The sequence below is a fragment of the Phascolarctos cinereus genome, unplaced genomic scaffold (genome assembly GCF_003287225.1).
Source record: "Phascolarctos cinereus isolate Bilbo 61053 unplaced genomic scaffold, phaCin_HiC Scaffold_5;HRSCAF=322, whole genome shotgun sequence".
Classification (NCBI taxonomy): domain Eukaryota; kingdom Metazoa; phylum Chordata; class Mammalia; order Diprotodontia; family Phascolarctidae; genus Phascolarctos; species Phascolarctos cinereus.
The window spans coordinates 231,146,086-231,162,709 of record NW_027555958.1 but is presented as its reverse complement, the minus strand read 5'-3'; the positions used below and the strand labels follow the sequence as shown (position 1 = coordinate 231,162,709).

The window sequence follows — 16,624 nt, the reverse complement described above, 5'->3', positions numbered from 1 at the left end:
GGGTAGTAAGTACAATCTCAAAAAAAGCAACAAAAAAACAGATTTGAGATAAAGAAAAAAACTACATTGCGCTCAAGGGTACCATAGAGAATGGATTTATATCAATATTAAACATATATGCATTAAATGGCATAAAATGTAAATATTTAAAGGAAAAGTAAAACGAGTTACAGGGAGAAATATATAGTAAATATATATAGAAATATATAGTAAAATAGAATAGTAGGGGAAAATTTACTCCTCTCAGATCTAGATAAATCTAACAAAAAAATGTAAAAAGTGAAGGATCTCAACAGAATTTTATTAAAGCTCAACGGTAGACCTCTAGAGATAACAGAAAAAAGTATACATATTCCTTCTCAGCTATGCATGGCTCTCTCACAAAAACAACTATGTATTATAGCATAAAAACATCACAAACAAATGTAGAAAGACAGATATATTAAACACACTCTTACGGACTACAATGCAATAAACATTATATCCAATAAAGGTTATTAAAGAAATTATTGAAAATTCATTAGAGATTAAATAATACAAAAGAATGTGTGGGTCAAATAATAAACAACTGAAATAGTAAATTTGATTAAAAATAAGATAACATAACAGTGAGACAACATAAACAATTTGGGGTATGTAGCCAAAGCATCCCAAAATTTATAGGGAAAAATTTATGTCTCTAAGCACTTTAATCAATAAAGGCCCAAATCAATAATTTGTACATGCAAGTAAAAAAAAAACTGGAAACCCCCTGAGATCCTGGACCACACACTGAAAACTACTGCTATAAATCACCCAACACGGTAAGCAGAAAGCTAGCCTTGAAGTCAAGACCATCTGGGTTGAAATTCTACTTCTTACATATACTGGGCAAATCACCTAACTTCTCAGTGTCTCAGGCAATTCCCTAAGGCTTTAAGTTATGGTGCAATTATAGGACTGCACTAATAGAGGATGTTTCTTTGGTGGGAGTCCTCTACATCATAAGATCACAAGTCTGGACCTAAAAAACATTATGATATAGCAGTCCGCATTATATTTAAAGAAGCAGAAAACCTGAAGGGTGTGTCTGTGCATTTCTATGTATACATATACATACACACAAAGAATTAGGTGAGCTGTGTGAATCTCAAGTGACTGTATATATTCAAATCTGCATTACTCAAAATTACAATTATGTAAAATATGGTAACTGGTTCCAACTCAATGGAAATATGCAATACCAATTTGAAGAATGAAACCACTTCAGGGGAATTCATTATTCTAATATTCTAATCAGAACCTAGCTCTGTGTACATGTAAAAACACTCACATACATATACCTAATGATAGCCAACATTTATAAACCCCTACTATGTGCCAGGCATTGTCCTAAATACTCTATAAATTTAATTTCATCTGATCTTCACACCACCAGGAAGTAGATGCTATTATCCCCATTTCAGAGATGAGGAAACTGAGGTTAACAGAGGTTAAGTGATTTACATAGGGTCACACCATTAGTGTCCCAGACTAGATTTGAACTCAGGTGTTCCTGATTCCAGGAGCAGTGCTCTATTCACTGTACCCCCTCAACATATGTATATATGTATGTGTATATAGGTGTGTGTATTTTTGTGTTTGCAATCTCAGTCTGAAGTCAAAAAAATCATTCAAATTATTATGCTCTGTACTTACAAACAAATAGCTATAGTGGGCTCAATTCTTCAGTACGTCTCATCTTGTTTCAACTAAGAATCTCTTTTGTCTTTAATAATTGCTTAACTAGCATCTGGCAGTTAGAACTATGTTTACACACTTGAACTTCTGCTTGATGCACTTGCGGATGACAGAAACTACTGAAGAGGCTAGAAGAGATCATGAAAGACAAAGATGTTGTGTTTATCTCTTCCATATATTGTAATTCTATTTGTATGAATGATATGTCTAACATAAAAGCAAAATACATCACTTAAGCAGTGATATTCAGTACCAACCTGAGGAAAGAACTGGTATTCCAATTTACAAAACAAAATGTGTGCTGTAACTGTTAATTACTAGGCTGTAACCTCCCTTTATAGTGGGGCTTGGGTCTTTATATAATTATCACTCCCCCAACACACACACGCGCACACACACACACACACACACACTTAACTCAGTATCTAACACAAATGTCCAACAAATACTTGTTGAATGAACAGAAAAGTGAACTCATCTCCAAAGTGAACCACTTATAAAAAGTATTAAGCATTTTTTTGCATTGAGAAGGGGAAATGACCTTGATATACACAAAACACTATACTAGGTATTTATAAAAATATTGAATACAACTAATGTAGAAACCAGATGTAATATATAAAAAATAAATAAAAAATTTCTTCTACCATTCATCTTACTCTTCTTTATTTTGCATCTCTCACAGCACCTAGTAAAGCAGGCATATGATGAATGTTTAATGAGTATGTGAATGAACACAGTGTCTACTTATTATGAACCCACATATCACTACTATGTAGCCTATGTAGAAAAAGTTTGGAATTTGGGCTACAAAGTAACATATCAACTTTATTGCACTCATGTCAACATTAATTATCACACTTTCACCCCTAATCCCTGAAAAACATCACAAATATGCTCATTTTATTAACTCAAAACAACTTCTAATTTTAAAGAATTGAGTCTGAATCAAACAATACACACAAAACAATACAAGCCTGCCAATATGTTAGCAGGATCCCAAAATATAATAAATTACAGCATAAAAAGAGAATTCGACTGGAGTCTGACACCTCAGTGAGCTGCCACTAACTGCCTGTCTGAGCTCAGACAAGATTTTTCCCACTCTGGACCTCAATAAGACAATAACTATTAGTAACAGCAATAGACCACCTTTTCCTGAAGGTATAATTCTACATAGTCAGCCTCTATCAAAAAATGGCAATGTTTCACATTAAAATTATCAAAAGTACTTATTACTCTCTCAACAGTTGAAAAAGAAAAAAAAATCCAAACAAGAATTAAGTTTAAAATATATTGATTTTTAAATGAACAGATTTCATTCAAATGCCAGTCAATCAGTGCTATTGAATTAACATCTGTGTGTACAAGTCTTAACATATCTCTTTTATCATGTAATAGCTTAAAAAGTTTGCTCACAGGTTCTAAAAGCAGGAACCAAAATAATAAAGGCTACAAGTAACTTTAAAAGATGCCCTTTAAAAGAACTGTAGTTCATTCCACCAAAGTTAAATTTCTCAATACCAAGAGACAAGCAGATAAGAGATTTTAAAGAAACTCTGCTGAGTACAATCATTCGTGACATGGACGTACAGATATTTCCATTTCAAAAGCAGATGTAAGAAGATTATCATCATGCTTTGCTTGCTTTTTCTTCCTTGCCCAACATTTCCCAAAGTGGTTCCTTGATGTGTTCTGGCAATTGTTCTAATCTGGTCTGCAAAGAAAATAAAGGCCATTTCCATCAAGTAACTAGACCATATGATGACTTTTTACATTGAACCTCCAGCCACAATTGCGGCTTCTAAGTTGGCTCTACACATTTCCCATTCCTTTTGGCTCCTCTGACTTTCCACAGTGCTCTGGAAGGTATGGAGCAAGACTATGGAAAAAAGTACCACCCTTCCCCTTCATCTACATTTCTCCTGTCCATCAACCACTTCTTTAGGGAAGGGAGAGTCAAGAGGCTTCGGGTGGTAGTAACAGGGTTATCTTCTGCTGTTCCTTACAGCACTGGATTTAGTTAGGACCTGTGGTGTCTTCTATCCCCAGTCTCTTCCTTCTCCCCCTTCCCCCACCCTGCCCCACCAATTCCTACTGACTTAGCAAACCACAAATAAGACTCCAACATGTCAGTGCTCCAATTTACAATCTTCTCTCAGATAAAGGAAGAAAGTCGAATCACACCTTTGTTACTTCCATGGCAACGCCTTCGGGTAGGTTTCGTTGGATATATTCCAAATAGACATCTGCTGTACTTCCAGTCAAGTGTTGTAACTAAGAGAAAAACAAAAATCAGTCTATAATCTATTAGAGCATTATGCCACACAATAAATTAATTCACACAGACTTTGAATTATAGAATGTCGAAGGGACCTTAGAAATAATCTAAGCTAACTTTCTCATTTGGCAAAAAGAGGAAACTGAGGCCCACAGAAGCAAAATGACTTGCTTTAGATCACACAACTAGTTAATGGCAAAGCCTAGACTAAAAAAATCAGGTCTCACACTACATAAATCTTATTGGGAAAAAAATTCTCACATAGGATTATTTCTAAATGTTTTGTATTTCCCTACTAGACTATAAACTCAAAAATGAAGAGGGGCTTATTTAATCTTTGCATATCACACAATGCTCAGCACACCGTAGGTGTGCTGCTAAATGCTGAAGACACAAAACCCAAGAAGATAGAGTAAAATTCCCAAGCTTAATTAATGGTTATGACATTAAGTTGAATTTATTCAAAGTGTCAAAATATCAGATTAAATAATGTGTCCTCTGAACCGTTCCTGTGGTAGATTTATAAAAAGTATTGACCATACTGATGTATTTAATGTAAAAGAGCTAGAGGTTTTGAAGGAAACATAGGAACTATTAAAATGCTACTGTGTCATTTGCAACATGGCCATCAAAACTGTTATTTCTTGGACAAGACAAACAAATTTCTAAATAAGAGTTAAGACATTAATTAACCCAATATGTCATTCCTTTGTACCAAGTACACACGACACTTTAGGATGAGCTTTTCTATTTTCAAGTCAAAGAACTGGAGCTGGCTGAAAAGAAACAAGCTTATTCAATATTAAAAATGACATAATATGCCATCACACAAAATGTGGACCCTTCAAATAAATATTTTCTGGATTTCCTGTCTGAAATCAACTGACCTCTAAACATCTGTAATATGTCCTCATTTCATACTGAACTCTGTGCTTCTTGAAAATATGTACTGACTTGAGAAGAGTAAGACGTTCTATTTTCTTTGGAGGTTCATGTCTAAAAAGAAATAAGCCAAATAAAGTACTTAAGCAAGTAATATTAAATCCTAGGTTAACTTCAATACATGGTGCATAGCTCTGTTTAGCCTAGGTGATATCCAATTATTCAGGTTAGGTGTACTTTATAGTCTTCTATTTGTCAAGCCTGCCATCTGTAACTACAACTGCCATGTCAGTGTGCATGTCCAAATAATGCAATGTACAATGGAACATTTTCCCATGAAATCAAGCATCCATCTCATGCATAATTCACATTCATAAATGCTAGCATAAAACCTTTTTTAAAAAATTAGTGTGACACAGCCTTGTTGTCTAGATCCATGAAACGAGGAGGGTCAAATCAATGTGTTAGATAACAGCATTTGGTTCTAAAAGATTTTGCAAATTTTAGGAAAGACAGCCATTACCACAAGAGTCTAAACACACTGTTCACTTTTAAATGTTGTATAAATGGAGAAAAACCCCACCTCAGCACTAGGAAGAAGTGAGTTTAAGTCTCACTTCTAACACACATCGGCAGTGTGACCCTGGGCAAGTCCACTTAACCTCTTAAGGTTCTAAGCAATGCTTTAAGATTATAAGTTACAGAAAAGGTGTTGAACTGCATTAATAGAGGACATTTTCTCATCAGAGAGTTCCCTATACTAATGAAATCAATCACAGATGTAGGCCCTAACCCCTATAAAATTGATTAGGGAATACATAAGTTCTTATTGTTCTTCAGTAGACAATATTTGCTAAACAATCCAAAAGGCTTAATTTCCCACCAGAGGAAGCAGGTAAAGACACAAAACTGTTCTACTTAACTCCTCCCTAACAGCAAAAAGGCCACAGAGAATCACCTGTTACAGAAACTTAATTAGCCCAGACCTGAGGCTCAGTGGACAACAGAGTTCACTATGCCAATTCCAGATGATAATCCTAAACCCCATGTTCTAAATTATTTAGAATTTCTGTCCTAATTAAAGCACGTGAATTTATAATGCCCTTCTCCTGGTCTAGAAAGTGCCTGTGATATTGCAAGACAGCATCCACAGTGAAAAGATACTTACACCTTTTTAATGGAGATACCAAGTTCTTTAGCAGCAAGTACAGCAAAGTATTCATAACTATCCAATACAGCCCTATCATGGCCTTTTACTAAAACTGACAGGTGCTTATATAATGTGTCTGGTTCATCAGAAATGGAGATCTAAAGTGAAATAATAAAGAAGGAAATAAAATAATTATGTCATAATTCCTTATTACTTTTACTTAATTGTTGAAATTAGTATACCATTCCTGCTGTTTGCATAACTCCAGATTTTATTAGTCAAAGGGAGAGAAACGACAGTGAAAGTTCTTACATACTGTCTTAACCATCCTTTTTCACAGACCATGTAGAATAGTAAATGTCAGGGAATTTCAACACTACCATAGCCAAACATGATCTACACAAAGTTAACTCAAAAGTGTTTTTTCATAAGGTATAATGCAACATGCCATAATAAGGTTTAAAAGTAGTTTGAAAGGAAAGAACTTACAAGGTAATCTATGAAATTTCTTTTCTTCACAGTTGCAGTAAAGATGTAATATCAAAGGAATGAAGAATTAAATTTTTCTTAGACTTTCTTCCAGTATAAATAATCTAATCTTTGAACCCTAACCTACAATACTCATTTTTAGCCAAAGAGTTATGACATTATATATAACTGCTCCCATTCTTTCACCTTAATGTTTCTGGGTCACTTCCCTAGGGAAAATCAATTTTTTCCCTGAGTGTTTATCCAATGGTACCTCATCTTACTCCACTCCCAAAAGGTAATCTTTTTACTCCTCAACAGCAATTTACATATAGTCAACTTTCATAGATCAAAAACTGAGTTTCTGGAATTGTAGATGTTGTCCAGCCAAATCAGGGTTATCTGATGCTAGTCTATAGTTCTGATCCAGATTGGAGGAAGTGGGGGGGGGGGCCAGGGCAGTGCTAGGGCAGGAAGAGGAGACAGGGATACTCTATGTCATTTTCTACATCAACACTCACCCCTTCACTGCTGTAAATGATCAATACTTAAGTGATGCAGATTACCTTATTTAAATAAAAATACATTTTCAACACGAGTATATACACTTTCAAAGCAGAGAGAAAATTACTTCCCACAAAAATGACACAATTTATTGCTTATTATTCTGCCATATAAATAACAGTAAAAAGTACCTTACTGCTCACTTTATACTAAATTAAGAATAGTAGAATTAGTAGAATAGTAGAAATAGTAGAAACCCTGCAGAGGCTATCATATCACAGTGTGGTATGAAGTAGAAAGTGCTGGATTTGGGAGGACTGGCTTCAAGTATTGACTCTATCACTTCCTGGTTCCCTGATTTTGTACATGTTACACAGCTTCCTTAAGCCTTGGTCTCTTCATCTCTCAAGTAGCACTAATAACACCTTTCTGATTTAAAGGACTGCCTTATATAAGTGTGAGCTATTCAATTAAGTTAGTTCTTCCAAGGCACTTAAATGGCACTCTTCTGCCCAGAATGACTGAATGAATACACTACATATCAGTGCATTTCATAGTGTACTTTATACCCTGTCACTGCAAGTTTACCATTACCTAATATTTTCTTACCTCTAATGATCTGACCACACAATTGGGCAAATGACCTCAAGTAAAATGTGAGATAAATATATTTTGCTGTCCTCTTTCTAGAATTAATATTAAAATAAATAGTGCAAATGTGGAATACATACCTTAGGTTTCTCCATACCACTCCTGACATCCATATGCAAGCTTGAAAATTGTACCCACTTCAAATGAGTATCACTAAATATGAAAGACACAAAAATCAATAAGACTGAGTAATACATCCAAATGGCTGCTTTGCTGTCCAAATCAGAATTACTGATTGTTATACTTACAGAAGAAACCCATCTCTCTTTGCTGTAATGTTCTTAGGATGGCTTAGAGCAAAGATCCCCGGACTCTAAAAAAAATTAAAAAGATACTAGTTTCAGATAAAAAAATTTTAAAGTAATAAAGGCTACTTTTAAAAACATCCTTATAAAAATGCTATCCACATCCAGGGAAAGAACTATGGCGTCTGAATGCAGGTCAAAGCATACTATTCGCTCTTTTTTTTCTTCTGTTTTGTTTTGTTTCTTCTTTCTTGTGGTTCCTCCCATTGGTTCTAATTCTTCTTTACAACATGACTAATGTGAAAATGTTTAATAGCAACATATATATATATATATATATATATATATATATATATATAGAGAGAGAGAGAGAGAGAGAGAGAGAGGAGAGAGAGAGAGAGAGCGAGCCTATATCAGATTGTACACCATGTTGGGGAGGGAGGAGGAGAAAATTTAAAGCCCAAAAGCTTATGGAAGTGAATGTCGAAAACTAAAATAAACTAATTTAATAAAAATATCCTTATAAGTAAGACTTTCCCATAGCTGCTATAAAACAAGACATGCATAAACACAAACATTCCTTCACAGTAGTCACTCTCAAAAAGCCCAAAACTGCAGTTCTTTAGCCCCTTAACTCCCAACTCTTTTCCCTCCTACTTTTTACAGAAAGGCCCAGGGGGAGGGGGAGAATGAATGAATGAATGAATAAATAAATATGTGTGTGTGTGTGTGTGTGTGTGTGTGTACACACACACACATATATATACACACACATACACACATATATATATGCCTAATAGCATGTAAGAATTTCAAGAAGATGCCAACAAAGATCTCTTGAAAACAAGGGAAATGATTGAGTCAAAAATCATTAAAAATATTCAGACTCTCTCTTTATCTCTCTCTATATGTATATATGTACATATATTATACGTGTGTGTGTGTATATATATATATACATATGTATAAATGCATATATATACACATACACATTTGTCTAGACCTATGAGTTCATCTTCATCACTGTCTGGAACTACCAGGGAGTAAACACCTTCTACCAATGCAGATTAACAACTGGTCTACAATTTACATTTTCAAGGAGTTGTGGGGGCCACTGACTTGTCCAAGGTCACAATGTCACACACAGGACTTGTATCTAGAATCTATATCATCCCTAAAAAATAAAAGGTTATCTCTGGAACAAAAATTCTCAATAAGATACAAATTCTCATATTCAAAAGGATAAATAGCAAGTATATTTACCTATGGCAACAATGAAAAGGTATTAGGATTCATCTCTTTAAAATCTGACCCCAACCTTATTATTATCCCCCTTATTATTAAATGTTACTTTCCAGCCCACATTCTGTTCCAGCCAAACTGGCTTGTTCCCAGTACACATGCAATCCTTCATTTCCATGCCTTTGCATGGGCTGTCTGTCCTTGGTCCCCATTCCAAAAATGGACTTCTACCTCACTTTTCCCTCTCTTAGGTTGCTTCATTTCCTTCAAATCTCTGCTCAAGCACATAAGCATCTCCAGATCTACCCAGCTGCTAGGGTTCTCCCCCAACCCCAAATAAAATCTGCCTTGTATTTTATGTATATATTTGCATATGCTTCTTTAGCTACATATTGTACCCACTACTTAAGGAAAGGCATAGAATGCTCAGCACTTAATACTTTTTGATTTGCTAATACTAAATGACACTGAATGAATGTGTGTCAGCTTCCCTGTTTCTCCAAGTTGAATTATATTTAAATAAAATACATTTGTATGTCTGAACGCCGCTGTAATTCACCAATATTAAAGTCATAAATTCCTGAATTTATAGATATGAAACGAGAATTCTAAAATGTTTAATAAAGTAATTCCATTCTGAAGAGCTTATATATATATATATATGTATATTTTTAAAAATATTTGTGAACTTAATCATCAACAAACAATACAGAAAGAACAAGAGAAAGTTTCTAAAAGAAACTCTGAATTTCTGTTAAAGCATAGAAATTTCTTGGCTTTACTAAGATCAATCAACAAACATTTGTTAAGTTTCTATTATGACAAAATTGCCAGATTAGATATTGACAGCCAATGAGAAGAGAGGGTTATGTGTGAAAATATGCTTTATTTGAATACAGTTTAAACTGTCTTGAATATATTTCTTTTTTCAGATGGGGAAGGTGAATAGTAACTTAGGAGAGATTCAGGAAACTACTTTAACCAGTGATTGGAGTAAAGATGCTAGATTACTTTAGCATTAAAAAAAAAAAGAAAAGACCTGAATAACAGTTCAGGACCTGAGAATGATCTCACTGAATCACAGAACCGAAAGGGACCCCAGAGCCAACTAACCTAACTTAACCCCCATTTGATAAATATATTCCCTTTATAGCATCCCTTAAATAGCAGCCATCCAGCCTCCCTCCTCATTACAAAATAACAGATATGGAAGGGCTCTCAGACATCATCTAGTCTAACCCTCTTCTAACACCCAGCCCTCTCTACAGCACCCCCAAACAAGAAATCATCCAGCCACTGCTTCACGCCTCCTCATCAAATTCATCCTGTCTTAAATACATCTTAAAGTCAGGCTCTTTCTTTGTTCCCTCAAGGCAAGTCTATTCTTCATTCCCAGTCATTCTATACAGTACAGGCAGTCTCCCTTCTTTTTCTCACAAACTTTGTAATCCCTCTTTCACATAAGAATTCTTCAAATATGTGAAGTCAGCTGTCACGTCTACCTTGAGTCTCTTTTCTCACGTGGCCATTGTAGGTATATCACTGTGTAGACCATAAAGTATTACATAATTTTGTGCTATAATTAATTAGATTTACATATGCTCCACTGAAGTCTTAACTCTGAGGCCTCGTGCCAGCATGGAGGTTACTGTGGACTCCCAATAGTTAAACAGGGCTTCAATCAAGAACCAGAGTGATGGACTGTGGTCTTGCCTCTAAGTGTGGGGAACCTCACTGCCAAAGAATAGGCCACTTGGAAAGGAACTTTTTGGGCCAAAATGTGTAAAACAACATACTAAAAGTGAAGAGGTTTCAATCTGAGGTGATGGAAGCAATACCTACACTGATGAAATGGATCTTATGAATACTAAAGTGTGTTAGTCAATCAGACAAAACACATTCATTGTGCGTCTACTTTGTGCCAGGCACTGCGCTAAGCACTGGGGATACAAAAAGATACAAAATAGTCCTTACCCTCAAGCTCACAATCTAATGGAGGACACAAGCAAATCTGTACAAACAAGCTACATACAAGAAAAACAGGAAATAATTTTAAAAGGAAAGAACGAGAATTAAGAGGGGTTGGGAGAGGATTACTGTAATAAGACAGTATTTTAGTTGGGATTGGAGGGAAGCTAAAGGCAGAGATGAGGAGGGAGAGCATTCCAGCCATGCAGTCAAGCCAGAAAGAATGCCTAGAGCTGAGAGATGGGAGTGTCTTTCTTGTCACGGAACAGCCAGGAGGCCAGTGTCACTGGATCTGAGAGTCATGTGGCAGGGAATAAAGCATCAGAAGTCTGGAAAAGTGGAGGGGGGGGGGAATGTTAGGTTATGAAGGGCTCTGAATGCTAAGTTGAGGATTTGTATTTGATCTTAGAGACAAAAGGGAGCCAATGCAGTTTGTCTGTTTGCTTTTTTGGGGGGGGAAGTGACACGGTTGGACCTGCATTTTAGGAAAATCACTTTTGTGGCTGAATGGAGGTCGGATTGGAGTAGGGAGTGACTTAAGGTAGGCAGATCCACCAGCAGGCTATTGCAATAATACAAGAGGTGATGAGAGTCTATGCCAGAGCGGTAACAGTGTCAGAGGTGAGAAAGAAGTATATTTGAAAGATATAAAGGAAAAATTGACAGATCTTGGCAATGGGGACATGGAGAGTGAAAGATTGTGGGGAGTCAAGAGTGATACAAGGTTGTGAGCCAGAGGGAATGGGAAAATAGCATTGCTCTCCAATGAATAAGGAAGCTAGGTGGGAAAGAGGATTTAGGGTGAAAGAGAAGTTCAGTTTTAGACATGTTTAGTTTAAGATACATAGTGGATATCAACTTAAAGGTGTCTGAAAGACAGTTGGAGATATGACCTGGAGGTCAGCAGAGAGGTAAGGACAGGATAGGTAGATCTAAGAAGCATCAGATAAAGTTGGTAATGAAATCTATGGGAGCTAATAAGATCGCCAAGTGAAGTAGTGGAAAAGGAGAGAAAGGCCCAGAACAGAGCCCTGTGGGACATGAAAGGTTAGTGGGTGTGACCTGGATGAGGATTCAGCAAAGAAGACCAAGGAGCAGTTTCACAGGTAGAAGCAGAACCAGGAGAACAGTGTCTTAAAAACCTAGAGAATAAAATGTCAAGAAGAAAAGATGATCAAAAGTACCAAAGGCTTCACAGGATAACTGATTTAGAGATGGAAAAGACTTTCAAGACTATCTGGTCCAACCCCCTCAATTTTACACATGAGGAAACTGAGGCCCAGGAAGGTAAAATGACTTACCCAAAATCATCCAGGTAATTAGTACAGTGCAAAGCCAGAATTGGAATCCACATCTTCTGACTCCAAACCCAATGCTTTTTTCCAATACACCACACATTACAAACAACAGTTATTAATGTTATGTATTGCATTGATATTGTAATGCATTTTCAGAAAAGGAGATGATCAGTCATGTAATGAAAGCCAGCATCAACAGAGGAAAAAACTGGTATTCACAATACACAAAAAGCCTTGAGTCCATGTTGTATTTACCCCAGTTTAAGTGTTAGCTCAAAGTCAAGGCCATTTCATTTCTGTCTTGGTATCCTCAGCACCCAACATAGTGTCTTTCTCAAAGGAGCTTTTGGATTGAGAAAAGCCTGCAGCCCAAAAGGTGGATGGATGTTCTACAGGAGAATAGTCACACAAGATGACTGAAATAAGCATGGCTAAAGGAGGTTATGAACTCACTTACGTGCAGCACAGTGGATAGAACTGGGCCTGGAGTCAGGAAGGCACAAGTTCAAATTTACCCTGAGACACAATAACTATGTGACCCTGGGCAAGTCACTGTAACCTGTTTGCTCAGTTTCCTCAACTGTAAAAATAACAGTACCTATTGTTGTTAGGATTAAACAAGATATTTCTAAAGTGCTTAGCACAGCGCCTGGAACACAGCAGGCTCTATATAAATGCTTATTCCTCCCCCCTTTGCCCTTCACTTAACTATAATAATTATCATAACCCATTAATATAGGGCTTTACAGCTTACAAAATGCTTTCTGATGCAGGGTAAAGAACACTGGACTGGAGAAGGCCAAGTTCTAGTCAATGCTGACATTTACTAATTGTGTGTATTAACTCCCTCTCCTTTTCCTCATCTATAAAATGTAGTGATGGTACTAGATGGCTTCTGTGCTCCCAACAGGTTCTGACATTTGTTTTCTAATAGTCTATATTCCAAAGTCCCTCCCAGCTTTGATATTCAATGTTCTGTGTTTTCACATTCTAAACTAAGTACCTCCCAGATATAACTGTCTACATTCGGTGTTCTAACCATCTATGTTCTAAAATTCCTTCGTCCTCTGATATTCTACATCATGTTCTAACATTCTTGGTTCCAAGGGCCTTTCCAGTTCTTACTGTCTATGTTCTAAAGACCAAAGCTGGATTCTGGCATTCTAAACTCTGCATTCCTTCCATCTCTAACACTGGGAATTCTAAAGCTGTCTGTGTTCTAAATGAAATGCTCTAAAGACTGTCTAGACTCAGAGCTCCTTTCAGCTTTAACATTCTATATTTGAAAACTAATTGTGCACTTAACCAAATGTTATAAAAAACTTAGGCTCTAACATTCTACCATACTGTTTTCACATTCTAGGACGACATTCCGTCACCCGTATCCAAGTTCAATAGACTCCAGTTGCGTCCCATTGCCTCCAACACCAAATATAAAATGTTCCATTTGACATCCAAAGCCTTTCATAACCTAACCCCCTCCTATCTTACCAGTCTTCTTACATCAAGAGACAGGCCTCTTTCTTGTTCCGTGAACAAAACACTCCATCTCTCAGCTCGGTATTTCGTCAGGCTGTCCCTCATGCCTGCAATGCTTCCCCTCCTCTACTCTGCCTCCTGCCTTCCCTAACTTCCTTTAAGTCCTAATTAAAGTCCCATCTTCTACAGTGAGCCTTTCCCAAACCCTCTTCATTCTTGTGCCTTAACCTCTTTTAATAATTTCCCCTATTCTACATCTAACTTGTTGGTACGTTTGTTGTGTCTCCTATTAAGATGTAACTTCTTTTTGGAATTAAGGTGGGCAGATCCACCAGTAGGCTACTGCAAGAATCAGAGGTAGGGGGGCAGCTAGATGGCACTGTGGATAGAGCAGGGCCCTGGATTCAGGAGGACCTGAGTGCAAATCTGCCCTTAGACACATAACAATTGTAGCTGGGTGACCCTAAGCAAGTCACTTAACCCCACTGCCTAGCCAAAAAAAAAAAAAAAAGAATCCAAGAGATGATGAGAGCCTATACTAGTATCTCCAGCTCTTAGCACAGTGCCTGGCACATAGTAGAAGCTTAATAAATGTCTGCTGATTGTTTGAACTAGGCTCTGAGTTCCCTCTGGCTCTAGGTTCTAAACTAAATGCCATAATGACCCTCTACGCGCTATGTTCTCACATTCTAGGCTCGGAGTCCCTGGTTAACATTCTATGTTCTGAAGACCGTCTCAATTGACATTCTAGACTCTTCCAAGCTCTCAAGTGTTTTAACGTTCTCGATTCTAAACTTCCTTCCAGCTCTGCCTTTCTATGAGATGGATCGATGAGTCCCCTGAAAACTGCAGTGACGGGATGCTTATGCCCATTTCACAGACCGAAAGGCCGCGCTGAGGGAAGCGCGAGGACAGCCCGCGATCCTCCAGCGCCGTCTCCGGGGCCAAACGAGCCGGGCCGCCAATCCGCTCTAAAGGCGGATGCCGAAAGTTCAGGGATTTAGCACCCCGAGCCACGATGGTGGCCCCAGGAAGCCACCACCCGGCCACCCAGTCCCCAGTTTCCCTCCTCGGTCACCTGCCGGAGGCCCCGCCACACAGCCCCGACCGCCGCCCGCGCAGCCATCTTGCCGCCTGACTCCTCCCCCACGTCACTTCCGGGGGGCCGGATTGCACCCTCTGTAACCATAGAGTTTCCCTCTAGCGGAAAGAAGGTCCCGTTGAGAGTAGACCCGTTCTCATTGAAAGGATCATAGAGACAAGATTCCCGGTGTTTTCAGGTAGAAAGGCAAGAAGTTCTTGCTCTGTTCAACCCCTGGAAAATCACTAGGAGTTGCGGATACGAGTGGAAGTCTGCTCTCTGCCAGTTATGCCCCAAGTGACCTTGGGAAAAATAGTTTCTGTCCAAGGGAGACTTTAATTCCTGCCAGGAGAGGAAGCAGTAAACTGAGGGCAGAAGCCACCAGCCTCCTCTCCTCAAAGGAAGGTGGTACGGGCTAGCCCCACGTCTCTATCCACTTAGATATTGTTATTCCTAGTACATGCAATCAGGTTGACGCTAACTTCCGATGGCTGTTTCAATGTTGGGGAGGAAGGAAGGACCCTTAAGCTCTAGATCCAAGACTTGACCCATTTCCATCCAAATTCCAATTTTAGCCAAGAAAACCCATCTATCCAAATTGGCAGCACAATAGAAATCAGAGACGGTCTACATAGGAGGATATATACCAGACAGTACAAAGTGAAGATCTGCAATTGTGAGCAAGTTAACTCAGCTCAACCAACAGAGAAAGTCCAATATCTCACCCAAGAAGAAATTCCCCAAAGTCTCTAGTGTAGCAAGCTGGGGGTGGGACATGATGGAGACTGCCAGCTCCACTCATGGGGCTTCTTCCCAGATTCTTTTCCTTCAGCAACCTGAAGTAGAGTTAGCATCTTCTCTCTCAAAACTGGAAGCCAAAAGTGTCTGAGAGACTGCAAGGTTGGAAGCAGCCCAAAGCTTGAATAGAGCTGGAAGAAAAACTTAAGAGCTCTTGTGCTCACCAACTCTGCCTTGCCCTTCACACAGAACAGGGCATTGATCTCCACCAATAAGGAAAGAGTCCTATGCCAGTGGGCTTTGGGACTAGGGTTACATGCAAAATATTTTTGAAAGTAATACAAAGTAATTTCATGAGAGAGTGAGTACCCTGTGGCATCTGAGCTGTGATTGTAAAGAAGCTATGTATTATATAGCTTTTAGATAGATAGATAGATAGATAGATAGATAGATAGATAGATAGATAGATAGATAAATAGATATAGATATAGATATAGATATATAGATATATAGGTACATATGTATGTATATAATACATATATCATATGTATGTACATATATATAATACATATATCATATGTATTATAGGAGGTAGAGGTGAAGAGGAAGTATATTTCAGACATGAGGTACCACTTGTGCAAAGGTACAAAGGTGGGGAGATGAAATGTCCTGTATAAAAGCTAGTAACAGATCAGTCGTCTTGGAATAGAGAGTATGCAAAGGAGAATAATATGGAATAAAACTAGAAAGGTAGGTGAGAACTAGATCCTGAAAAACTTTAAATATCAGTTGGAGGATTTTATATTTTATGCTATGAGCAATAAGTAACCATGGAATATTTTTAAGTGACATGGTGAGATCTGTGTTTAGGAATACCAGTTTGGCAACTGTGTAGAGGACAGTTTTAAGAATGAAAAA

The 16,624-nt window shown here is 37.7% G+C and overlaps 1 protein-coding gene across 1 annotated transcript; it reads right to left on the bottom strand.

Moving 5' to 3' along the window:
* Nucleotides 1-280: 280 nt before the first annotated feature.
* On the bottom strand, nt 281-15,072 carry MRPS10 (mitochondrial ribosomal protein S10). The gene is made up of 7 exons (XM_020976882.2): nt 14,966-15,072; nt 7,904-7,968; nt 7,736-7,808; nt 6,051-6,190; nt 4,888-4,996; nt 3,907-3,996; nt 281-3,436 (listed from the first exon to the last, which is right to left on the bottom strand). The coding sequence occupies exons 1-7, from the start codon at nt 15,011-15,013 to the stop codon at nt 3,353-3,355; spliced, it is 609 nt and encodes a 202-aa protein (XP_020832541.1). The 5' UTR covers nt 15,014-15,072; the 3' UTR covers nt 281-3,352.
* Between the last annotated feature and the right edge of the window lie 1,552 nt (nt 15,073-16,624).

Coding starts and splice junctions, on each gene's coding strand:
- MRPS10 (XM_020976882.2), bottom strand. CDS start 15,013: ATGGCTGCGCGGGCGGCGGTCGGGGCTGTGTGGCGGGGCCTCCGGCAG. Junction 7,809..7,903: donor AAGAGAGATGGGTTTCTTCT/GTAAGTATAACA, acceptor TTTCATATTTAG/TGATACTCATTTGAAGTGGG. Junction 3,437..3,906: donor TTGCCATGGAAGTAACAAAG/GTGTGATTCGAC, acceptor TTTTCTTTGCAG/ACCAGATTAGAACAATTGCC.